Source organism: Lepus europaeus, chromosome 16 (genome assembly GCF_033115175.1).
Source record: "Lepus europaeus isolate LE1 chromosome 16, mLepTim1.pri, whole genome shotgun sequence".
In the NCBI taxonomy this organism is placed as follows: Eukaryota; Metazoa; Chordata; class Mammalia; order Lagomorpha; family Leporidae; genus Lepus; species Lepus europaeus.
This window is the reverse complement of record NC_084842.1, coordinates 20,119,441-20,146,164: the sequence shown is the minus strand read 5'-3', so window position 1 is coordinate 20,146,164 and position 26,724 is coordinate 20,119,441. Positions and strand designations below refer to the sequence as shown.

Genomic DNA, 26,724 nt, shown 5'->3' with positions numbered 1-26,724 from the left:
TACACAATTCTAGTTATAACAATAGAACTTGAAATTCAAAATATACATTTTAATATACAAATCAACTCATTTTATAAAAACAAATTTATATAATTATTAACATTAATATGTAACTCACTTATGTTAAAGAAAATGCAAAATGTTAATAGATGTACAGAAAGCCTGAATAAAGCTTTTCCATTAGTATCAATCCTTAAGGAAAGTAGTAGCTTCCTTGCAGTATATTAAATGCAAAACAACATCTGACTGTCATGAACTCAACTAAGTTATCTTTATAAAGATAAAAACTCTCATAAAATAAGTGGAGTATTTGCTAAATTGAACTAGCCAAAACCAGAACTGCTAAAAACCATGTACATAAGAGTGAATCTGGGGAGAAAGGGACAATGGATTGTGGCCCTAAGCCACACTGCTATTAATTCAAGTGGCTGTATCAATTATATTCCCAAAGAAAGCCTAGAGAATCACATTTAAATAGAAAAGAAGATAATCTGGAAAACAGAGAGAAAGAAACTTAACAAGGGGAAAGCTCACTATCACACAGGCATTTTAGAAGTAAAAAGGTATCCTTACTTATCGCAGACGGAACAGTGATGGCAGCGATCTGGTTTTATAAGTTGGCATCTGTCACAGTAGCGGATGGCTAGGAACAGAAAGCTCCACTCAGTCTTGGATTTAATAATGAGCTGAATATACTGAATTTAAACTGGGTAAAAATAAGATATCTGACTCAGTTGAAATACAAAAGTGGGATGACTGTTTATAGCCCCAGTTCTCTGGAGAAACTGCCCAGGAAGAAATTCTGGGGAAATTTTTTCTAAGGCGTTCTCAACTATCAATAGTTACAATAAGGCCGTCAAAGGGTATGCATGTGTCCATTCCTATCAAAGTAAACAATGTCTTCTTCAATAAAATCTTTATTTCCTGTACCCTGCCATGGTAACTAGGTTAGGATACAATCAAGAAACACACTTTAGAAATTTACAAATAAGACCTACTAGTTGCTTAAACTAAGGTCTCACATTTCAACTGGGTGACACGGAAGTCCAGAAGTACTTGAATAAGTACTTCCAATAGAAAAATGTAAATTCTTTTTTTTGTCCCCAGAAACCTTTTATTTAAGGTATAAAACTTCACATATTTCATAAATACAACTTTAGGAACATAGTGATCTTACCCCCCACCTGCCCTCCCATCCACACTCCCACACTTCTCCCTCATCCCTCTCCTATTCTCATTCTTATTTTCCAGTAAGATCTATTTACAATTAACTTTATACACATAAGATTAACTCTATATTAAGTAAAGATTTCAACAAACAATATGAAAAAAACTGTTCAACAGTCGAGACAAGGGCTGTTAAAAATCATCACATCTCAAAGTGTCAATTTCACTTCTATAGATTATGTTTTAGGTGAACTATTCGTTACCACACATCAGGTAGAACATATGGTACTTGTCCTTTTGAACTGGCTTATTTCACTAAGTATGATGTTGTCCAGTTTCATCAATTTTTTTGCAAATGACAGGATTTCATTTTTAACTGCTGTGTAGTATTCCATGGTATACATATCCCATAATTTCTTTAGCCAGTCTTCAGTTAAGGAACACCTGGGTTGATTCCATATCTTAGCTATTGTGAATTGAGCTGTAATAAACATGGGGGTACAGATAACTCTTTCATATTTTGATTTCATTTCCCTTGGGTAAACTCCCTGGAGTAGGATGGTTGGGTCGTACAGTAGGTCTATATTCAAATTTCTGAGGTATCACCATACCCTCTTCTACACTGGTCTTACCAGTTTATATTTCCACCAGCAATGGATTAGGGTACTTTTTCCCCACATCCTCACCACCATTTGTTGTTTTTTGATTTCTGTATGAAAGCCATTCTAATTGGGTGAGGTGAAACCTCATTGTAGTTGTGATTTGCATTTCCCTGAAGGCTAGTGATCCTGAGTATTCTTTCATGTGTCTGCAGGCCATTTGGATTTCTTCTTTTGAAAATGTCTGTTTAAGTCCTTTGCCCATTTCATAACTGGGTTGTTTGTTTTGTTGTTGTTGAGTTTATTGAGCTTTTTATATATCCTGGATATTAATCTTTATCAGTTGCATAGTTTATAAATATTTTCTCCTATTCTGTCAGTTGCCTCTTCACTTTTCTGAGTGTTTCTTTTGCAGTGCAGAAGCTTCTCGATTTGATGTACTCCCATTTGTCAATTTTGGCTTTGATTGCCAATGCCTCTAGAGTCTTTTCCAAGAATTTTTTTGTCTTTGCCAATGTCTTGCAGGGTTTGCCCAATGCTCTCTAATAATTTTATGTTATCAGATCATAGAATTAGGTCTTTGATTAATTATGAGTAAATTTTTATGTAAAGCGTAAGGTAGGGGTCTTGCTTCATACCTCTGTTTTGTCGCTGATTTTCCATCTGGTTGGTCTGTCCATTGCTGAAAGTGGGGTATTGAAGTCCCCCATTACTATTGTATTGGAGACTTTAGATCCATTAACATTTATTTTAAATAGCCAGGTGCCCTGTAATTAGATGTATATACTTTTATTATAGTCACATCTTCTTGTTGAATGGATCCCTTAATCATTACAAAGTGCCCTTCTTTGTCTCTTTTAACAGTCTTTGTGTTAAAGTCTATTTTGCCTGATATTAGGATGGCCGTACCAGCTCTTTTTTGGTTTCTGTTAGCATGGAATATCTTTTTACATCCTTCCACTTTGAGTTTGCGTGTATCTTTATTGGTGAGATGTGTTTCTTGTGGGCCATCTTCAGCCATCTGTATCCATTTACATTCAAGATAACTATTGATAAGTAATGACTTTCTCCTGTCATTTTTCCCATAAATATTCCTACTGTTTACTTTGGATTTCCTCTATACTTTTACTGGGAGATTCTGCGTTTACCTTTTTTCACAGTGATGAACATGTTTCTGTGTTTCTGTGTGTGGCACATCCCTAAGCATCTTCTCTAAGGCTGTTTGAGTGGTGACAAATTCTTTCAATTTCTGTTTGTTATGGAAGGTGTTAATTTCACTTCCATTCATAAATGAAAGCTTTGCAGGATACAGTATTCTGGGTTGACAGACCTTTCTCTTAAGACTTGGAATATATCTTGCCATTCTCTCCTAGTCTGTAGGGTTTCTGATGAGAAGTCAGCAGCGAGTCTAATTGGAGATTCTCTGAAAGTAATCCGGTGTTTTTCTTGTGCACATTTTAGAATCTTTTCTTTATGTTTTACTGTGGAGAGTTGGACTACAATGTGTCGTAGTGAGGATCTTTTCCAGACTTGCCTATCAGGAGTTCTATGGGCTTCCTATACTTGGACCTTCCTTTCTTTCTTCAAATTAGGGATGTCTTCTATAATTATTTCTCTAAAAAGACCTTCTATTCCAATCTTTCTTTCCATGCCTTCCTAAGACATGTATGTTGGGTCACTTGATAGTATCCCATAAATCTCCAACACTGTTTTCTAATTTCTTTTTTCATGCTGTTCCATGACATCCTTTCATGCTCTTTGTCAGTGTCACTTATAACACAGCTTTCACACAACTGCCTGAAAGTCACTTATTTGGGGAACTCTTCCTTGATACTCTTTTGAAGTCAAATTCCTTGATTAGGAGCTCTTGTAGGCCCACATTTCCAGAGATTTGTCTTCTAACTCACATATTTTTTCTTCTGCCACACCAAGTCTGTTGTTAAGGCTTTCCACCACGTTTTTATTTGATCTATAGAATTCTTCATTTCCAGCATTTTATTCTGGTTTCTCTTTAAAATCTCAATTTCATGGGAAAAATTTTCATTCATGTCATGTATGGATTTTTAATTCATGGATTTGCTTCTGATTACTTCTAAGTAATCCTCTAATCAATTTTTAAAATTCCATTTCTGGCATTTCTTCAATCTCTTCATCTTCACTTTCTAGTACTGAAGTGTTGTGTTGCTTTGGGGGCATCATGTTATCTTTCTTGAATTGCTGCATTTATTGTTAGGCATTTGTGGAGATTTTTGCTGACTTTTTCCCCCTGTGATGTCTTTTATCTTTGGACTAGGTCTCTGTGGCTTAGTCAAGTGTCTGCTCTTTTAGTGGCTACCCAGAGACATGTGTTGAATGTGGCCTGGGAGCTCTGTTCAGTGCTCCAGGGTGAGGGGAATATCCAAGGTGACATCCAAGCTGAGCATGTTGAATATCTCTCTCTCTCTATCAGAGGAAAAGCCTATTCTGCTCTGTTGACATAGCCTCACACTCACCTCCTCTCCTCCAAGGAGAACAATGCCTGGGTGCTAGCCCCAGTGAGTACAATATTCATCTGCACTGCCACAAGAACCACACAAAGGAGCCATGCAGTCCTCAGTTGAGCAGGGATCCCACAGCAGTGACCCTCACTAGGAAAACAGGGAGCTCTGAGCATGTGGAGCCACCCACAGTGACTGCCCAAAGACACAGCCACACCCTTGGCCCTCCCACACAGCAACAGTGTTTTCACAGTCCTGGCACACAAGGGTCCCACAGTCACGAGCACCCACACCCTGTCAGTTGTCCCAGACTCAAGTTTAAGCTTGTGTGGATACAAGCTGGTGCAACTGTTACATATGTCCAAAATGGCACCTGCCCTCTCTCAGCTAGTTACAGGACACCAGTGCTAAGTGATCAGGGAGAGAGAAACATGGCCCCGGCTTTTTCCTATAGGCTGGCACACTGTCTCTAACAGGGCTCCAAGCCAGGCTCTTCTCACAGCTTCATTACCAGTGGTTTGGGCTGCTGCAGTCTGGTCATGCTTCATTCTCCAAAGCTAGTTGCTGGGGTCCTGCGTTGTGTGTGTCGACAACCTCCACATAGATCCACAGTGTCCCTCTAATTTGCATAGAGTTTCCTCTGCAGTTTTCTCCCTAACTCTTCCCTAAGACTGTACTCTACCTTTTTTTTTTTTTTAAACTATCTCCTTTTAGACTGGAGCCTTAAGTTTCCTCCCTATTATACCATCTTGGAATTCTCATTGTGAATTCTTACAACTAATTAATTTAAAGTGCTGCAGAATTATTTACATTATTTGCAACAAATCATTATGAATGCTGTATTAGCTAATCTCATAATCCTTGAAAAAGGGACAGCTGGGCCGACTCTGTAATAGGCTAATCCTCCGCCTGCAGCGCCAGCACACCGGGTTCTAGTCCCGGTCGGGGTGCCAGATTCTGTCCCTGTTGCTCCTCTTCCAGTTCAGCTCTCTGCTGTGGCCTGGAAAGGCAGTGGAGGATGGCCCAAGTGCTTGGGCCCTGCACCCGCATGGGAGACCAGGAGGAGGCAACTGGCTCCTGGCTTCGGATCAGCGTGGTGTGCCAGCCACAGCGGCCATTGAGGGGCGAACCAACTGGAAAAGGAAGACCTTTCTCTCCGTCTCTGTCTCTCTCACTGTCCACTCTGCCTGTCCAAAAGAAAAAAAAGGGGGGGGGGGACAGCTGGAATAGACTGAGACTAAAATGAGTCCTTTTTAAACAACAGGCCTGTCTGTAGTTGTTTTCAACATGGAAATAGGTTTTAATTATTTGTTACCACTTCCTCTTGCAGAAATTGCAGAGATGAACAGCAATGGCTGCTCATTTCCTGAATGAAGGAGCCTCCCAGGCACATTCTATCTGAAGCTCCAAGGTACCATGGTCCATGCCAAGTGTTAGTCTAAGGCAGTGCTGTTCAGAACAAGTGAGCTATGGGTATACTTCTAAATTCTCTTCTGGTATATTAAAAGAAGTCAAATGAAACAGGAAAAGTAATGTTTAATGACATATCTTACACTGCTTCATGTATCCAAAATAGCATTCAATATACAATCATTATAAAATATTAATGCCACATTTTACCTTATTTTGTCATACAAGGTCTTTGAGTCCCATTATATATTTCACATGTACATCCTCATTTTTAGTGCTCAGCAGCTATGACAGGCTAGTGGCTGCCTTTAATGGGAACATGAGTTTGGTCACAAAATACCCAGGTGAGTTTCTGTGGGGAATGCTAGATTCTCTCTGCATGCTGATTATCTCTATTTTATGGAAATCAAAACAACTTACAAACAGTTTTTTTCATAGTTTTTCATAAACAAACTTTTTAAAATAAAAAACACAAGTGCCACATTATGTTCAACTAAAATCATCCCACTGCAATAAAAGGAATGATTTGAATATCATTTTAAAACTTCCAGCAGTCAAGGTAGAATTTTATTTTAATTGTCTTGGTTGGATCTCTTGAGAATTTATTAATGTTACTTACCTAATTTAAAATTGTTTTGAGAAACAGTAGATAAGCACTAGGCTAGGAATGAAACTAGGTTTTTGTACTCTGTAGTGTCACTAGCTTTGGAAAATGAGGCAGTAACTTATTCTTAGTAGGCTTAAATTTCCTTGATATTTGTTTAGGCTTACAGGGTAAATAATATAAATATACATAAGTACTTCTCTTTCTGGGATAGAACCAGTGGTACAATATGAAATCAAGATGCCATTTGATTACTAGAAGAGCAACAACAAACAGGATAAAAATTGTGAGATGTAGGTTCAATTAGGATTCTAGAGTTAGATTTAAATATAAATAATATTATATTAATAAGAGTTTACATTCTTTTTTCATACTAAGTCATTGAAACCAGTTGTGTAGTTTATACTTAAAGCACATTTAATTGGTATTGTCATATAGTTTTTTATTTAAAAAATGTTTTTTCAACAGGAAGAGAGAGACAGAAAGCAAGTGAACATGCATACAAGTAAAGGACACTCCCATCTGTTGTTTCATTGTTCAAATGCCACAGAGCTGGGTCTGGGTCAGGTCCAAATGCAGGAGCCTGGAACACAATCCAGCTCTCTTGCATGAGGCCATCACCAGTGCCTCCCTGGGTCTGCATTGGCAGGAGCTGGAACCAGAACCAGATCCTGGAATTAAACCCAGGTACTTTTGGGATGCAGGCATCTTAACCGCTAGGCTAAATGCTAATTCCTGGACTACTCATATTTAGTTCTATGGCTACATGGAGCTAGTGGTTACCTTAATGGGCAGTGCAGATCTAAAGTCATAAAATTTTGGGGTAAATTTGGTGGACAAATATCAATAATCAAAGTATGCTTATTCTTAAGATAACTGTGTAATGACAGAGGAAGGTTAAATTACCTTAAACTGATTAAACTGCTGCTTGAGACACCTACATCTTATGTGGGAGTGCCAGGTCAAATCCTAGCTCCTCTACTTCCAATCCAGCTGCCTGTTAATGCACCCTGAGAGGCAGCAGAGGATGGCCCAACTACTTAGGTCCCGGGACTGTCCCTCGAACCCATGGACAAGACACAGATAAACTTCCAGGATCCTGGCTTTGGCCTGGCCTAGCTCTGCTGTTGCGAGCATTTGGGATGGGAACCAGCAGATCTCTCATCCTCTCTCTTTCTCTCTCATTCCCCTTTTGCTCTTCCTTTCAAATACAAAAGGAAATATTTTAAAAAGTTTTACCCAAGAAAGAGATTAATTAACTGCATTGGTTAAATAAATTAATATAAATTTTAAAGATGGGTGAAGAAATTGTACTAACACATAAATCTTAAAAATTTACATAGCTACTGTATTAAATCTAAGAAGAATACATGTAAAATTTTAAATTTTATGTTCATTATAGATATTGCTCCCTTAAACATAAATAGGAATGTCTTCAGTTAAACCTTAGGGCATTTAGCCTAGCAGTTAACATGCTGGTTAGCATGCCCACATCCCACATCAGGGTCCCTGAGTTCCATACCCAGCTCTGGCTCCCGACTCTCTGCTAATAAAGATTCTGAAAGGCAGCAATGATGGCTCAAGTACATGAATCCCTCCTACGCACATAGAAGAACTGGGTTAAGTTCCAAGTCCCTGTCTTCAGCATGGTCCAGCCCTGCCTACTGTAGCACATAGAGTGAGCTGGCAAATAGGAGCTCTTTGCTCTCTCTCAAATAAACAATTTAATTTTTTTGAAAATTATAAACACAAATAACCTTAAAAATTAATGCCATGACAATTCAAGATGTCCACAATTCTCAAACCTTCAGTGAGTCACAATCCAGAAGGCAGAAGGGAATTAAAGTCACTTTGATTTCACTGAGGTCTCTATGCCAGTGTCATTCATGTTTCTATTGATTCACGAAACCGTACAGGAAGGATTTAATAGCAACCCAAGTAACACATCACTTTGAGAAATAAGGGATGGTTTCAGTTATGTAGACATGCTTTCTTATAGTCACCCTGCTCTCCTTTGGGTGCTATCCCATAGCATTTATCATTGAGCTTACCTCCAGACATGGTCCTGGTATAGATGGGAAGATCCTTGGCTGCTCGCCTAAGAACTTCCTGATGGGCTTCTCCTCTTGGCTCTCTCTCCAACAATTCTTTCTCTGCATAAGAGAGATGGAACTGTGGAATACATTTAAATTTTAATCAATATTTTTAAAGGAATGATATTGGTCTACTCTCTTATAGAATATAATATATACCAAAAAAAGGTATTCATAAAATCTGGGCATGTCTGTTTACCTCAGTGAGTGTTAGTGTTTGCATCTAGAAAAAGGATATAATAAGAGTACATACATACTTCCTCAGGTATTTGTGAAACTTAAACAGAACAGAGTATGTAAAGGTTCATATAAAATGTAAACTTCTCTCTAACTATTAATTATATTCGATGACAAAATGTCTCAGTAAGAAACACAGCTCAAAAGATGAGGTTTGAGTACCACTTCATTGAGTACTGTGAAGAATAAAAGTAGAAACAAATGAATACTCTTACTCAACTATGTAAGTTTAACTTAGAGATAATCATTGCACGAGTTCTTCACCAGAACTCAAGGGAACAAATTATTCATTTTACTTCTCAGACAATTTGGCCCAATTAGAGAAAAAATTTGAGAAAAATTAAAATCTGTTTCAGCTTCTGCTTGATAATCACACACACACACAAACACACACACACAAAGTTTATAAAGGCTGTACCATATGAACTGTAAATGTGTTCCAGGGACATGTATAAGGATAATCAAAGCATCATTTGAGATGTAAAAAAACTAAATGCAAAACAAATTTTGTTTAAAAGAGTAATGGATACACAAATTGGGATTTCATATATCTAAAGATATTATTGGCACTTAATAATGGGATATTGTTGGCACTTAGCAATTAATGAATTACTGCTGTGGACAACAAGGCAAAGAATCTCAACATGTTGCTCAACAATGAATCATCTCATAGAAAATATAAGGAATGATTTCACTGTATAAACCAGTAAGCTAAACAATATATTTACGTGTGTGTGTGTGTGTGTGTGTAGACACCTGAAAAACAAGAGAATAATTAACATAAAAAGCAGGGTAGTAGTTGATTTTATTTTTTTAATATTTATTTTATTTATTTGAAAGATAGTTACAGAGAAAGAGGAAGAGACAAAGAAACCTTCCTTCCACTGGTTCATTCCCCAAATGACCACAACAGCCAAGTCTGTGCAAGACCTAAGAGAGGAGCCTAGAACTCCACACTGGTCTCCCATGTGGGTGGCAGGGACCCAAGAAGTTGGGCCGTCTTCCTCTGCTTTGCCAGGCACATTACGGAAGCTGAATAGGAAGCAAAGCATCCAGGACTGGACTGGTGCTCATATGGGAAGCCAGCATCACAGGCAGTGGCTTCACCCACTGTACCATCAAGCTGGCCCCCAGCTGGTGCTTCTTGAGGAGTACGTGGAAATACAACAGTGACGTACAGAGGAGATATGGAAAATATACATAGTGTCACATATTAGCTGGGTGATTATCTAGGCAGTTTCATTTTATTATTATTTACATTGTGCAGTCTATTCACTTTTTTGTATGTATGAAATATTTTACCATTTAAAAAATCTTTAAGTGATTCAAATATTTCAATGAAAGGAAAAAACATTTTGATGCAAATTAAATCATGTTACTTGAACCTAAATCCTAATCAATGGAGAATAAAAGTTTAAAATTTGTTTAGAGATTGAGAGTTCTATTGATTTATACATAAAAACAAATCTTCAGTCTTCAAATGTAAATAATTTTAAAATTACCATAATATTCTTGCATACAGTAGCACAGTAAAATTCCAGATCCAATAGGGCAAAATAAAAAGTTTTCCATTTTGTCCCAATGATTTGAGTCCCAGCTGCTCCACTTCCAATGCAGCTCCCTGATACTGTGCCTGGGAGAGCAGCAGAGGATGGCCCAAGTCTTTTGGCCCCTGCACTCATGACAGAAGCTTGGAAGAAGCTCCTGGCTCTGGGCTTCAGCCTGGCCCAGCACTGGCCATTGTGGTCATCTGGGCAGTGAACCACTAGATGGAAGATCTCTCTCTTTCTTTGTCTCTCCTTCTCTCTCTCTCTCTAAATCTGCCTTTTCAATAAATAAATAAATCTTAAATACACACATGCACACAATCCAGGTCTCCCATACGGGTGGTAGGGAACCAGGTACTTGAGCCATTACCTGCTACCTCCCAAGGTAGCAAGAAGTTGGAGTTGGAAGAAGAACCAGAACTTGAATCCAGACTCTCCTATATGGGATGCTGGTGTCTCGAGCAGCATTTTAACTGCTATGCCAAATGTCTGCCCCTCTTTAAAAAATCACTTGTTTATTTATTTGAAAGGCAGATTTACAGAGAAAGAGAGAGAATCTTTCATCTGCTGGTTTCCTCCTGAAATGGCTCTAATAGCCGAGGTGGAACATGCTGAAGCCAGGAGCTAGGAACTCCATCTTGGTCTCCCATGTGGGTGGCAGGGACCCAAGCATTGAGTTATCTTCTGCTGTTTTCCCAGGCACATTAGCAGGGAGCTGGGACTCAAACCAGTGCTCAAAAAGCATCAATGGGATACTGGCAATACAGGTGGAGGATTAACCTACTGTGCTACATTGTCAGTTCCCTCCCTAAGCTTTTTTTAAAAAATCACTGATGTCTGGCAATTCTATGGTAAGATACAGACATCTGGGGAAACAGATTTTAATGCCTCTTAAGTTCCAGTATATGGTTCACAAATATTAATGTTATTAATTATCTGATTTAATAACATATTTTGAGGAAAAAATGAAGCATTTACACATAAAATGTACAATTTTCTTTTAACAAAAGATAATTTACATGACTTATGTATATCATAAATTAGTATAGCAAATTTAATAGCATTAAATTTATAGGAATAGTGTGTTACAGATATCTAGAAAAGTATTCTGTGGAGTTCAAGAACTCGGAAAGAAAAATTCAGAGGACTGGTATTGTGGTGCAATGTGTTAAGCTATCACCTATGACACCAGCGTTTCATGTGAGTGCCAGATAGAGTCCCAGATGCTCCACTTATGATACAGCTCCCTGCTATGGTGCCTGGGACAGTAGTAGAAGATGGCCCAAGTACTTAGGCCCCTGCCACCCATGTGGGAGACCTGGATGGAGTTCCAGGCTCTTGGCTTTGGCCTGGCCTGGCTCCAGCTGTTGCAGCCATTTGGGGAGTGAACCAGTGATGTAAGATCTGTGTGTGTGTTTGTGTATGTGTGTGTGCCTCCCTCTCTCTGTGTAATTCTGCCCTTCAAATACATAAATAAACCTAAAACAAAAAAATAAATAAAATTCAAATTATCCACTGATCTACCAAATGCAACCAGTTTACCAGATTTTCTTCCAAACATATAATTCTAGGTCGGTGGCAGGCACTGTGGTGCAGCAGTTCAGCTGCCGCTTGGACACCTGCATTCCATATGAGAATGCCTGTTCCAGTCCTGGATACTGTGCTTCCACCCAGCTTCCTGCTTATACATTTGAGACGTGCCATGGCTCAAGTTCTGGAATTCTTGCCACCCATGTGGGAAACCAGGTTGGAGTTCCTGGCTCCTGGCTTCAGCCTGGCCCAGCGCCAGCTGTTTCAGCCATTTGGGAAGTGAATATCTCAATCAATCAATCTCTCTCTCTCTCTCTCTCTCTCTCTGTGCCTTTCAAATAAATAAATGCTTAACAAATATTCTAGTTTGGGTACCATGTAACATGACACTGGTTTGAAATTTAAAAGGTGCTCCGAGATGTTTTGAAAGAAGAGAAAAACACTGACACACACGAGCACTGATGATTGTAATAGAACTGGGTATGCTGTTTGGAACATTTATTCAGTATAAAAAGCCGAACAGAAAATGATGTTGTAATAGTCAATACATGGCTCCCAAGGAGGTGCCTATCAACCTTCTACAAGCTGATTTCTCTGCCTGATACGCCATTCTTCACACCCTTACCACCGCTGGCTTCCTCACAGCTTTCTGCCTAAGTGTCATTTTCTCAAAGGACAGCCATGACTTTTTTTTCTGGGTGGGGGGGAACCCTGACAATTCTGTCCTTTCCCCCATGACACTGTGCATCAGGCCAACCTGTGCTTTCTCTGTGCTATCTATCAAAACCTGAGATTATTTTTTCGGCCCATCTGCTGTTTAAATTCTCTCCTGTAGGCATTTAACTCTACAAGGGAAGGGGTCAAGTCTTCATGCATGTAGAATGGACAAATCAGAAGATACCAGTAAGACTAGGTCAGGTCATGGCATAGCAAAGACAGTTATTTTATAACCTAGTCCCACTTTCCATTTGCAGAGCTGTGACTCCCATTTCTAAAATTAATTAAAAATTGGCATTGTAAGTTAATATAGTAAAAAAACTAACAGTTATATGGATTAAAAGCATTAACATTTTAAAAAATATTTATTTATTTATTTATTTATTTATTTGAAAGGCAGAGTTAGTGAGAGAGGAGAAAGAGAGAGAGATCTTCCATCTGCTAGCTTATTCCCTCAAATGGCCACAACAGTTGGGGTTGGGCCAAGCCAAGTGAGGAGCCAGGAGCTCCATCCGTGTCACCTGCATAGGTGCAGGAGCCCAAGGACTTAGCCATCCTCTGTTGCTTTCAGAAGCACATTACCGGGAGCTGAATCAGAAGTGAGGCAGCCGGGACTCAAACTGGTGCCCATAAGGGATGACAGTACTGCAGGCGGCACTTAACCCACTGTGTCACAATGCTAACCCCGAATATTGTTTTTTATCCTTTCTAAATAAAGTTCTGAATCCTTGTCACTGAGATAAAGTTCTATGGAATGCTAGAACTGGAAAACTCCCTAATATGTTTAATGTTTCTGTTAATAAATGTATAAATAGAGTGGGCATTTACCTAGTGGTTAAAATGCAAATGTCCCACATCAGGGTGCCTGAGCTGGATGCCTGGCTTCAGTTCCTGACTTCAACTTTCTACCAGTACAGGCTGTGATGGCTCAAGTAACTGGGTTCCTGCCACCCTGTGGGAGACGTGCATAGAGCTTCCATGTCTTAGCTTCAGTTTCCCTATTGTGAGCATCTTGGAGTGAAGGGGACCAGAAGATCAGAGCTCAATAAATTCTCTCTCTCTGCCTTGCAAGCAAATAAATAAGTAAAAAAATAAATAAATAAACAAACATAACACCCTATAAAAGCTCTAAAAAACCAAACATAGGTTGGTCAAATTGTTATACAATACAGATGTCAAAAAATATACTTCTACTTTGGCCATCGGATCAGCGTGGTGCGCTGGACGCAGCGCGCTACCGCGGCGGCCATTGGAGGGTAAACTAACGGCAAAAGGAAGACCTTTCTCTCTGTCTCTCTCTCTCACTGTCCACTCTGCCTGTCAAAAAAAAAAAAAAAAGAAAAGAAAAAAATATACTTCTACTTTGGAATACATCAAATATACAATTTGCCATCTTCCCCCAACATCCTCCCCCAGAACACTTTTATGAACAAAGGTATATCACAGCCCAGATTTTTAACATGCTATTTGTAGAGAACTAAAGGGGCAGGGATGCCATAGGTGGAACAGGTAACTCACCTGACCTGACACCAACCCCTAGATGTGGCAATTCTTCAATAGGTTGATGCTTATTTTGTTTTTGTTTAAATCACTTTTTCTTTCAGAACATTTATAGTTACAGAAAATGTAGGGAAAGTTTTCAGATGCCACCCCATTAAGGTCCCCATGTTATTAATACCTTATATTAGTATGACGACAGTACATTAATGCATCAATAATGATAAACTATCATTAGCTAGAGGGCCCAGATTATTCAGAATTCCTTATTTTTTACAGACTATCCATTTCTTCTCTAGGATCAAACCAAAGTACATTTACTTATCATATGTCCTTAGATTCTTCTTAGCTAGAACAGTTCCTCAGATTTTCCATGCTGTTTTTTTTTTTTTTTTAACCTTGACCAGTTTTGACTAGCACCTTTTAGGTACTTTGTAGGATGCCACTCTAACAGAATTTGATGTTGCTCTCATGATGAGATTGAGGTTATAGATTTTTGGGAGGAAGACTGCAGAGGTAAAGTGTCATTCTGCTCACACAGTATGAAGGTGACATACTTGCAACATGACGTCACTGTGGAAGTCAACCAAAGTCATCTGGGTGAGGGGGATCTGCACTGTAAAGTGGCTATTTATTTCCCTCTGCATGCTGTACTCACTGGATGGAGTGCAAATTTAAGGAATGGTGATTCATGTCTCCCTGCCCCCTTACTTGAAGGTGTGATAATAATAAATTATTTGGAATTCTTCTTGAAGAGATTTTTCTCTTTTCATTATTCACTCTATCATTTACATATATCAATCAACTCATGTATATTTATTTTATTTTTTAAAGATTTATTTATTTATTTGAAAGGTAGAGTTACAGAGGAACAGAGTCAGAGAGAGAGAGAGGAAGGAAGAGAGAGAGAGAGAGAGGAAGGAAGAGAGAGAGAGAGAGGCAGGGAGAGAGACAGAGGTCTTCCATCTGCTACTTCACTCCCCAAATGGCTGTAGTGGCCAGAGCTGGGCAGATCTGAAGCCAAGAGCCAGGAGCTTCCTCCAGGTCTTCCACACAGGTGCAGGGGCCCAAGGATGTGGTCCATCTTCTACTGCTTTCCCAGGCCATAGCAGAGAGCTGGATTGGAAGTGGAGCAGCCAGGACTTGAACCAGCACCTATATGGGATGCCAGCACTGCAGGTGGCCACTTTACCTGCTATGCCACAGTGCCAGCCACTGTATATTTAAAACTACAGATTATAAACTATCCCTGTTTTCCTTGTTTTGTTGCTAAAATCATTCCTGCTTTAGTTATGGAAAACTCCTTCAGTTGGCTCCTGTATCCCTTTGATATACATCCATCAATGTTTTCTGAGCACTTTCTGGCACTGTAAGATGCTCCAGGCTCATCTTCAGTATTTCTTGCCATAGTCCTAGAACCAGTCATATCTCCAAGAAGCCTTCCTTTTATTGGAGAATGTGATTAGAAACCAAGATCTGGGGGGTAAAGCCGCCACCTGCAGTGCAGGCATCCCATATGGGCACTGGATGGAAACTGGGCTGCTCCACTTCCGACCTGACTCTCTGCTACGGCCTGGGAAAGCAGTGGAAGATGGCCCAAGTGCTTGGGCCCCTATACCGATGTGGGAGACCCACAAGAAGCTCCTGGCTCCTGGCTCCTGGCTTCAGATCAGCCCAGCTCCAGCCCATGCAGCCACATGGGGAATGAACCAGCAAATGGAAGATTTCTTTCTCCCTGCCTCTGACTCTGCCTCTCTGTAACTGTGCCTTTCAAATAAATAAATAAATCTTAAAAAAAAAAAAAAGAAACCAAGATCTGGGCTTAAATATTGTTTTTGTACTAAATACAGAACTGCATCTCCTTTTTTGCAAGTTGCTTTTCACCTAAAACAAAAATAACCAAAATTTTACTTCCATCCAAAATATCACAATTAAAACATAAAAGTATTTTTGCCTATTAAACTGCCTCTGAGCATTTTCTTCATAACAACACAGAATGCCAAGGGTCTGATAAAACTGGTAGAATCATAATTGCTACAGTCCTTTTGGGAACCAACTCAGCAAGTGACTTAAATTTCACTTATCTAGTAATTCTACTTCTGAGAATTTGTACTAAGAATATAACCCAAAATATGTTTAAAGTTCTATGTATAAACTATTTAGATTAGTCTAAAAATCCAAGTTAGGATGTGATTAAAGTTTTGCATGTTTCAGTGAGACTATTGTGCTGTTATTAAAAATAGCAATCTGTTAAAAATATCAATATACCAATGATGCACTATTTTGTGAAAAACATTGAACAGAAAGAATTTGACTACAAAAATAACTAGAAAGAAATATGAACTGTGCAGTGGCTGAATCAGTGTGACATAATTTTTTTCTTTTTGCCTAGTACCTATTTAAAAATAGAGTTTGGTACCATTAAATTACTTTTATATTGAGAGAAACATCTTGTGAATTGAAAAGCTACTATCAACTTAACAATTCTCCCATGAAAAAGGTGAACATATTCATATGTTCCAGATTTTTCATATTCCCTCAAAAGTGACAAGAAAATATTCATCTATTTATTGCAGTATCTCTCTTACCTTTCAAAAATTTTTAGAACTTGAGAGTACTTTACTGTCAATTTAAGTCCTAGAAACTCATCTTACAAGTTAGGGGTCTCTTGCTACTAGATGATTAAAGAAGTAGCTCACTTTATTTATAAAATTTTTGCTTTTTGTTAATAGAATAACCTAAGATTCTTAACCAACAAATAAGGGCAGTATAATTATACATTCACTGTCCTCAGTTTTGACTGCTGCTTCATTACCGTGCTATTTCTTCTATTTCTATATTTTATTTTTCCACTTCATAAAACCACTAGTTCAAACCTCTATTTTCCTCAATCCCATTCAACTCACCTCCCTCTTTATTTGCAGCTGATGGCCTTCTATATTATCTTTAGGAAGAAATCAGAAGTCACCTCAACTTCCCATCAAAGCTACAAACACAAACTTCCATCTCCACCAGGTTTCTGTAGATTCTTTCCTAGTTCCTTTCCACCATTTAACAACTTACTGAGTACTTTTCTGATAAAAGTAATGAACAAAGCAGATAAAGTCCTGCTCTTACAGAAAGTACATTCTAGTGATAATACTTAAAAAACTAATGAACAAATAAATGTGTAGTGTGTTACAGGATGGTAAATGCTATGTAAACAAAACAGCAAGGTAAGGTATGGGGAAAGCCAAGAGCAGAGGGTTTGCTGTTTTACAGATAGTGGTCCTAGAAACCTCTATGGTAAGTTACCATCTGAACAGAGACAGGAATAATGTGAAGTCAGCATGTTTCTTCAAACTGAAACTAAGGCCATTATAGGGGTAAGCGAGACAATGGAAAAGAAGAGAATGAGCTGAGAGAAAGGAAAAAGACGGGAAGAAAAGGTAGTCGGGAAACAGCAATATATAAAACATTCCAGGCCAGACATACCATTAATTCTGTGCAAATATCTGTGGTTTTCTTTTTAATATCCTTTCTGAGGTCAAATAGCATATTTATTTGCCTTTATGACCACAGCTATATTTCAAGAAACAATTTACAATGATGCCAATCTACAGTGGTTCTTTTTTTAAACTTGGCCTATTAAAACTATATCTGTTTGTAGCAAAGTTTTATTTCGATTCAACAAAAATACTGAAAAAGTGCAATGCATACAAAAGTAAGACACATTTATCCATATCATTCTATTTACAATATTTTTTCAAATGCAAGTGTAATTCTATCACTCTATGTAACATCTCTGTTGCAGAGATGCCTGGTTGCTCCTCAATAACCACTATTTCTTTCTATAGTGGCTAACATGGCCATCAAGAATAGACCTTCCATGTGAGTCAATGTGGCCATGAAACAAAGTTCCAAATGTTAGTGGAAATAATGTCAGCAATTTTAGAAAGCCTCTGGAAAGGAAATGGCATTCATTTCTCCTCATCTTCCTAATTTTCTCTGACTTTGTGTCTAGAATGCAGATACGATGGCTGGAACTATAAGTATCCTTGGGAATGAAGGCTACACTTACAGAGCAACAAAATAGGAGTCTAGATTCCTGGAAGCAGTGGGTAAGCTATACATGTATTGAATGCAGGGAATAATTAAACCATTATTGTGTTGTTGTTTCTGATGGTAGATTGCCAACTAATACACCTTTAATATTACAGTGGAATTGTATCTGCCTTCTAACTCTTTTTTATCCATCCATCCATCCATACATACATACATATATTCATCCATCCTAATGTCTGACTCTTGTAGAAATGGAATGCATGACAGATTTAATATTGCAAATATAATACTCATCTGATGCAAAAACAGTAGCTATCAAATGAAAGTATTTAATGGACATTATTTTTTAAACAGTCATTATACTCAAAAGTTTGCAACATTAATGAAAAGAATACAATTAATTCATAAGTCATCAGTATCAGTATTATTGATTTCTATCTTTAGGATAACTGTGACTATTTCAACTTACTTCTTTTGAAGGATTCATTGGTAATGTAAAGATAGTTTTCCAGTACGACCAGACAAACATCGCGAAAAGTAGATGATAAGCCAACAAGCACACAACTAGAAGGAGAGAAACATAATTATCATTGCAATATGCAAATACATACTGAAATCATAGCACTCACAGTAAAGTTATTGTCCTAAAATAACCAAATCACCAATATAACAAATTATGAAAGTTAATTTATATCTTATCAGAATGAGCACAACTCACTGAATATATGCCTAAAGCTAACATTTTTTTTTTTTATAAAATAGCCCTAGCTGAAATATTGTGTCTATTCCCACTAATAGGGCCCTTCCACCTATACATACATACATGCCCATATATTGGCAAAATGGCTGGGAAGGACTTTCCTGAGCTGTAAAAATAAAGCAGTCATGAAGGCAACTTAACAGAGTAAACACAACATCAATCAAATGGCAAAACATTCAGGCTTTAAGAACTTTGTTTTACTGACATGGAAAGCAAAAGCAGTTCCTATTTGAGAACTGTGTGCTAACTTGGTTAGCTATACTCAAAGCTGTTGGCCGTCATAATGACAACATATTTAAACAGAGATCACATGAAAAAGAGTGATTTCCTCTAATCAGAATGCAATTGTCTTATTTATTACATGGAACAACAGTGACAAATAATCCTTTTTCCAGATAATGCATATAAATACACTTTGTGTGGTGTTTAAAATAAAGTTTTAAAATCCTATACATGTTTAAAATACTTTTATACAGTGATAATGATTCATTTGGAACAGTGCATTAATATACAACTAATTCTGCAAGATACAGCATTTTGGCATTTTAAAATTTTAACAGCAATTTTCAATTCTAAAAATGTGATACTCATATTTAGAACAATTAAATTTTTTAGTTATCTCAATAAGGACCTTAAGTGTGAGATGACTACAACAATGATATTTTTTATGAATTACGTGGGTGACTTGGTTGTGGGGTAATCTGAGTTAAGTAGAAGACTATTAATAACTCTGTACCTGAAAACCACAGAAATCTTGGGCACAATTACAGCTATTTCAAGGTAGAAACTGTTGCCAACTGTCTGAAAGAATTCAGTCTTGAGACTTAGAGAAATGAGATGCTTTTAGCCCTAGTTTGTCTCTACAAACTCAAGAGAATAATTCATTAATCAAAACCAATCTAAATGGATACAATGTGGCTTTCTTCAAACCACTTAAATATTTTATTTCTATAACCAAAATATATTTTACCTTGTTCGCCAATGTTTTCCATGGAAACTATGGAAATAAATAGGGAAGAAAAAATATATAATAGGTTATATGAAATTTATGGCAACAATGGGGTCAAGACAGAGACATAAAGTATTGAAGCAGGTTCATAACTTGGCTTCCCTTCAAACCAACATTCTTTAAATAACTGTTTCACTTATTTAGAGGACAGGCAAGCATTATGTAGAAAGAGGGTGGAGAAAAGAGACTGGTGGCTGCCTTCAGCCATGCCTCTTGGGTACATTTGAGCCCTGGTTCCCACAAAGCAAAACAACACTTTTCAAGTGTGTCCTGTGTGGGTCTTATTTCTATTTGCTTTCCAACTACAGAGTACAGATCAAAACGGTATTCTCCAGTTCATGACATTCCTAGAGAAACTTACTGCTTTAAACACTGGAAACTGCTTAGTTAGCTCTTCATAAATGAAATGTGTCCACAGCACAAAGTCTTCTCAGATTCCTAAAAGTACAACTCATATGTCTAGTGACTCTAATTGCTTCCTCTGGACAGCACAGGGCCCAGGCAGCACTCGGAAAAATGTCTTTCCTCAGATGTTATTATATGAGGAATCTTCAAAAGCACATATAAAACATGTACTCTGTGTGTGTGTGTGTGTATAGCTATGTATGAATTTTAAAAAATGTTTGCAGCAAAAATTATCTTTAAATTCCTTTTATCCATGAACTGTAAACGATCTTTAAATTCCTTTTATCCATGGAGATATGCTCATAAATATTCCAAGGTATCCACTGACTGGGACAAGGGCTATAAAGGCTAAAATAGGCTGGAGAAAAAGACCACTTCCTTAGCTATTGAATTGTCTGTCTGTTTTGCTTTCCATTTGGCCTTCCTCTGTACTGTAGTCTTTTGGAGTTTTTGCCCTATCTCCATCACACCAAGGGGAAGTCTGACTTTGTTTAGGTATTTGTGCTTTATAAGGAGGCACCTGATTTCAGGCCTTAGTCCTGGACTGAAATGTCAACACCTTCAAAAGCTGGAATGAGAGCTTTGTGACTACCTGATACAACCAGGCTCCTTCCTATGGGAGCCAATGAGTGTCACCAGCAGGGCTCAGAGCTTTGGGAAACAGCCCACTTCATGACTGGACTGCTCTAAGAACGTGAAAAACTCATCCTTCTGCTGCTCTGAAATGTGTCTCTTTGTGGCTTCTACCCGTGATATCCAGGCTATAGCAAGCAATAAACAGAAAACGTGAATGATGGCTTTGACATTTTTTATAGATAAATCTCTTTTTTTAAAAGATTTATTTATTTATTTGAAAGTCACAGTTACACAGAGAGAGAAGGAGAGGCAGAGAGAGAGGTCTTCCATCCGCTGGTTCACTCCCCAATTGGCTGCAATGGCTGGAGGTGCACCAATCCAAAGCCAGGAGCCAGGAGCCAGGAGCTTCTTCCAGATCTTCCACATGAGTGCAGGGACCCAAGCACTTGGGTCATCTTCTACTGCTTCCCCAGGCCATAGCAGAGAGCTGGATCAGAAGTGGACTTGAACCAGTGCCCATATGGGAAGCCTGCACTGCAGGTGGTGGCTTTATCTGCTATGCCATAGCGCTGGCTCTGGCTTTGACATTTTTAAAGTCACTGTGCCCCCCTTAATAGCACTCTTTTTGCAACATAATATGACTTCCAGACCTCTTCTCACCCTTGAAATGACATCTTAAAATGCTTCCTTTTAACATATCTGATCCCCATTATGGGGCAGGCAGGCACACACGATCTTTGACTTACAAATGGCCAGTTCTACAAGTTTGTACGTGAGAGGCTAGTCAGTGCTCAATTTCTTTTTTCTCTTTTTAAAAATTTTTAAGAAGTTTTTAACAAATGCAATATAGTTAATAGATATAACTCTGAGAATATAATGTATTCTCTTCCTCCCTCCCTCTGTCTCTTTTTCTTTTTAACTTTTTGAGATAATAAATTTGCATTATACTACAAAGGCTTAAGGCTTCCCCAAATAATAAGTTTAACAAGTCAAAAAAGCTCCCTGGGAATAGGGGCAAGAGCTATAAACAATCACTGGGATTCGCTTTCTCACTGAACCCCTGAAGGGGTTCCTCTGAGGGCGGTGGAAGGACCCGGGGCCAGCTCGCTTTTACAACTGAACCCGCCACACCTTTATGTATTTCTATCTAGGCCTCCTGCCTATCTTCAAAAGTGCTCCAAATTGGGCCGGTGCTGCGGCTCAATAGGCTAATCCTCTTCCTGCGTTGCTGGCACACCGGGTTCTGGTCCCAGTTGGGGTGCTGGATTCTGTCCCGGTTGCTCCTCTTCCAGTCCAGCTCTCTGCTGTGGCCCGGGAGTGCAGTGGAGGATGGCCCAAGTCCTTGGGCCCTGCACCCGCATGGGAGACCAGGAGAAGCACCTGGCTCCTGCCATCGGATCAGCGAGATGCGCCGGCCGCAGCGGCCATTGGAGGGTGAACCAACGGCAAAGGAAGACCTTTCTGTCTGTCTCTCTCTCTCACTGTCCACTCAGCCTGTCCAAAAAAAATAAAAAATAAATAAGATAAAAAAAAAAAGGTGCTCCAAATTGATGACTCCTGCTTAGATCAAAATGCTCCAACAGAGGAGCTAATCAAAGTAAATGGAAATGTAATTTGTGCCCACTGGTACTTCTGTACGAATGACCCTTCACCAGCATTCCAGTGTGCTGCTGTTTCAGAGGAATGCATTTGCTAACCCATGGCTCTAGGTGTCAGAACTGACAACAGCAAAACAAGATGACCTTTCTATAAAAGCAGTCCGTGTAAGCGGAGAATCTTTGTGACCAGAATGACTGCTTCATTAGCTAGATATGCATTCAAAGACATCTTTTTATGTTCTTAAAACTGTATATATGAAATACATGAAATCTGTTCCCTTTATTAAATAAATTAAAAATTTTTTTAAAGGAGAGATAATCGAGGGAAAGATTTTTCTTACATTTGGAAATAAAAACACAGAAAAAAATTTTATTTTGACTTGTAAGAAGCTCTTACTAATAAGACTTTTACATCATGGCATTATTTATAATAATAAAGAATTTGAAACAAAATGAAACTATTTTTGCCATTCACAGCTTGCTTTTCCCAAGACAAACTTCAAAATCCAAAGATGCTCCATTTTTTAAAAATTAAATAAGTTACACTTGGGTAACTGCGTACAGTAAATAATTCTGCTAACATCTATAAAACGAAATGTGAAAGTCCAAAAGGGTTTGATCCTGCCAGTTTTCTGAGTCCAACCAATTTCCTACAAGTATAACATAAGCCTTTTTAAAAAATATTTACTTATTTTTATCCACTTGTAAGGCAGAGTGACAGAAAAAGATTAACAAGGAAACAGAGCCACAGAATTAGCAATTTTCTATCTGCTGGTTCACACCCAAAATGCCTCCAACAGTCAGGGAAGGGACAGGCTGAAGCCAGAAGCCCAGAACTAAACTAGGTCTTCCACATGGGTGGCAGGGGCTCAGCGTCATCTGCTGACTCCCAGGAGGCACTAACAGGAAGCTGGGTTGGAAGTGGAGAGGCTGAAACTGGAAATGACAGTCTGGTAAGGGATGCAGATGTCCCAAGAAACAGCTCAAGGTTGACCTGCTGTATCACAACGCATAGCCCAAAATAAGTCTTTTAAAATTCAGTCCACACCACAGGCCAAAAAGAAATCATTATTTTAGTATTCATTTTCCTTATTACTAGTGAGGCTCAGCTTTATTTTAAAAGGCAAAAGATTTATACGATCTGAAGTGAAACCGGAGTATTAGCTTTATCTTAAAAATAGAATAATGAATAAAACTAAATTTCCTATCTCTTTTAAGTGAATTCCCAATTTATTATTAGCCTACTTATCTTTTAGGAATTGAGAGTATTTTGTGTGTTCTGGACAGTAATCCTATATCTGTCAAATGTGCTGCCAATATAATTATATATACTGTAACTATTCTCAAATGACTTAATAAATATTAGCAGTTTTATGGCTTCTCATTGATTAAATAACAATATCAAGATTTTCAAATTAACATTTTCTTAACAGATATATGGATTCTACCAAGTTTCCATATAGAATACCTGGAAAATAAACATTCTCTCAACCATGTTTACTCAATGAGTAGATCAGTGATTCTCCTTGTAATTTTCAGTCTAATGGCAGAGCTGTCAATTCGGTTTCCCTTCTCATTGCATGAAAACATATAAAATTGCTATCTTCAAATAACATTTGAATAAATTTATTTTATTTCAATCATTTTTATTACATTTTTATTAGTGAATCTTTAAGCATACTTAGCCTCAAATGTTTTATAATTCATATGTGTACAAAAATAATATAGAGAATATAGACTCCTTTTGGAAAATATATAAACGGTAAGTAAATATAATTTGATTATTTGTATCAACATGAAAATTAAATAGCAATAATGAACATATTTATGATAGATATTCCAAAAATAATTATTGGACTTTATAATGTGAATTTTTAGCACTAACTCATTATTTTTATTATTATTATTTTTTACTTATTTAATAGGTAGAGTTATAGACAGTGATAGAGAGAGACAGAGAGAAAGGTCTTCCTTCCATTGGTTCACTCCCCAAATGGCCGCCATGGCTGGCGCTGCGCCAGTCCAAAGCCAAGAGCCAGGTGCTTCCTTCTGGTCTCCCATGTGGCTGCAGGGGCCCAAGCACTTGGGCCATCCTCCACTACTTTTCTAGCAGAGAAGAGGAGCAACTGGGACTAGAACCCGGTGCCCATATGGGATGCCGGCACCACAGGCGGAGGATTAACCAAGTGAGCCACAGCGCCAGCCCTAACAAATTATTATTTAATTTCATTCCTTACTTCACAGAGTTTCAATGTAGTCCATTTAAAAATTATGCTGATAGGGGCCCGTGCCATGGCACACTAGGTTAATCCTCCACCTGCAGCACCAGCATTCCGGTTGCTCCTCTTCCAGTCCAGCTCTCTGCTGTGGCCTGGGAAAGCAGTGGAGGATGGCCCAAGTGCTTGGGCCCTGCACCCGCATGGGAGACCAGAAGGAGGCATCTGGCTCCTGGCTTCGGATCGGCACAACTCCAGCCGTTGCGGCCACTTGGGGAGTGAACCAGCGGAAGGAAGACCTTTCTCTCTGTCTCTCTCTTTCACTGTCTGTAACTCTGCCTGTCAAATAAATAAATAAAAAATTTTTAAAAATTATGCTGATAAATAAAATATCTTTAAAAAGTATGCTGATAACTATTCTCCAGCTGCAACCTAGAGAAATTTCAGGGGTTTTAAAGCCATTTTTAGTCTATTCTCTTAAAGCCAGTTATTGAGATAAACATATAATTATTTATATTTAAAAATTTTTATTCATTTGAAAGGTAGAGAGGGAGACAGACAGAGATTGCTCATCCACTACCTTACAGCCTGGGAGATGCGAAGCAGGAACCAGGAGCACAATCCAGGTCTCCCAGGTGGGTGGCAGGGACCTCCCTCCCTTATTGTGGGTTGCTCTGAATCATCTCTGTGAGGAGACAGAACACTCTCCATGGCCTGCTTGAGGCTTCTTTGTGTGGAGGAACTCAGAGAAGAATTTGGAGGGAGTTAGGGTCTTGCAGGCTAACCTTGCACGCACACTAACCTCATCCTCACTCTTTAAGATAACCCAGTCATCATTTCTGTTTCCACTCCTTATAAAAAGGCAGCATAAGGCCCAGGTTGAGAAACACAGACTTGGAGATGGTACACACCTTGAAGATGGGAGGATCTGAAACCTGCTTTCATCTAGGATACACATTGGTAGGAAGCTAGGATCAACAGCAGAGCTGGAAATTGAACCCAAAAATCCCAGTATGGAATGCAGGTATCCCAAGTGACATCCTAGCCATTGTGCCAAATACCAACCTTATATTTCTAAAGAAAAACTGATTTTTACTTGGTTTTAATTAAAGTAAATGAGCATTCCTCAAAATCACAGTTAGTAGCATACTGTGGTAGAAATTCTTTTATTTTCAATTTTAAGATTTCATGCATGTGGAAAGATATTATGACTTTGGGTTCTGCTGGATCATATTAAATGAATTCCTCATTAAAACATTATATCTGGCATACATCATCTGACCCGTCAGTGTTTCCTGAAAGAGTGACTTGGACAGCAGAAAACACAACTAATCCAAATCATTTAAAAGTGGCAGATCAAAGCAGACATAGAAGAAATGCTAATTTATTCTTTTGCAGGCATGAAAAACTCAAGAATGAAGTTATCTCTTTTACACTGTCACCTTAGCCCATTGTAGAAATTCAACTAGCCACTGAAAACACCAAGAGTAGTGTTCTCTGTATTGTTTTGCTGGTATAACGGTCCAGAAGTAAAGAAAATGCCTCTCCAAAGAAAGGAGAGAGGGAGAAGACAAAGTGACCCATGCTCCTTGAGAAGAGAAAAGGCTGACAGACACTGGTATCAATTGGGTTTCAAGTAATTTTGAAACAGAAATGTTCCAAAGTTTCTAGGGTTCCCTCCCCCATTTTGGTTCTGTCAAAATGAAAAAGAGAATATAACTATACATAGTAGTACAGAGAGCAAATGTTTTGGATAAAGACAAGTACAGCTCAATCTCATCTCTGGCCTTTGCACCTGACACAAGCTATTCCTCTAATTCACCATAAAATGCAGGGAATACCAACAATAGCAGTATCATGAGGGCTGCTGTGAGAGGTAAAAGCGGTAGTGTATGGGATGTACTTACCAACTGCCTGGCACAAAGCCCCACACATTTACAAACAATGACATCATATTTATTTTTGCTAATTCTAACCGTAATACAGGATATACAGGAAAGGAGATTAAAATGAAGAAAAACTGCAAAGAGGAAAGTCAGTATTTCCACAGGCTCTTGAAAGAAATGTAAGCAAAATTCTGAACAAAAATAGCCTTTGCAAGTGAAAATACACAGTGAGATCATGTAAATCTCAATATCATGTAAGTAAATGGCTTGTTTACACAGATGTGTCATTCCAGAAACTTGTTTAGTAGAAACAAAAACAGGTGGTACTCATCCCCAACAGAGTAACAAGAGA

The 26,724-nt window shown here is 38.4% G+C and overlaps 1 protein-coding gene across 2 annotated transcripts in view; it reads right to left on the bottom strand.

Annotated features, from left to right (window-relative positions):
• The window catches only part of ZDHHC2 (zinc finger DHHC-type palmitoyltransferase 2), an 83,730-nt gene that overhangs the window by 19,811 nt on the left and 37,195 nt on the right, over window positions 1–26,724 (bottom strand). The window contains exons 2-5 of one of the 2 annotated variants that reach the window (XM_062213761.1): window positions 19,653–19,679; window positions 18,392–18,486; window positions 8,309–8,429; window positions 574–643 (exon numbers count right to left, since the gene is read on the bottom strand). In XM_062213761.1, the coding sequence (XP_062069745.1) occupies window positions 574–643; window positions 8,309–8,429; window positions 18,392–18,486; window positions 19,653–19,679 (313 nt within the window). The remainder of the gene's footprint in view (window positions 1–573; window positions 644–8,308; window positions 8,430–18,391; window positions 18,487–19,652; window positions 19,680–26,724) is intronic. The other variant, XM_062213762.1, reaches the window with a different exon arrangement.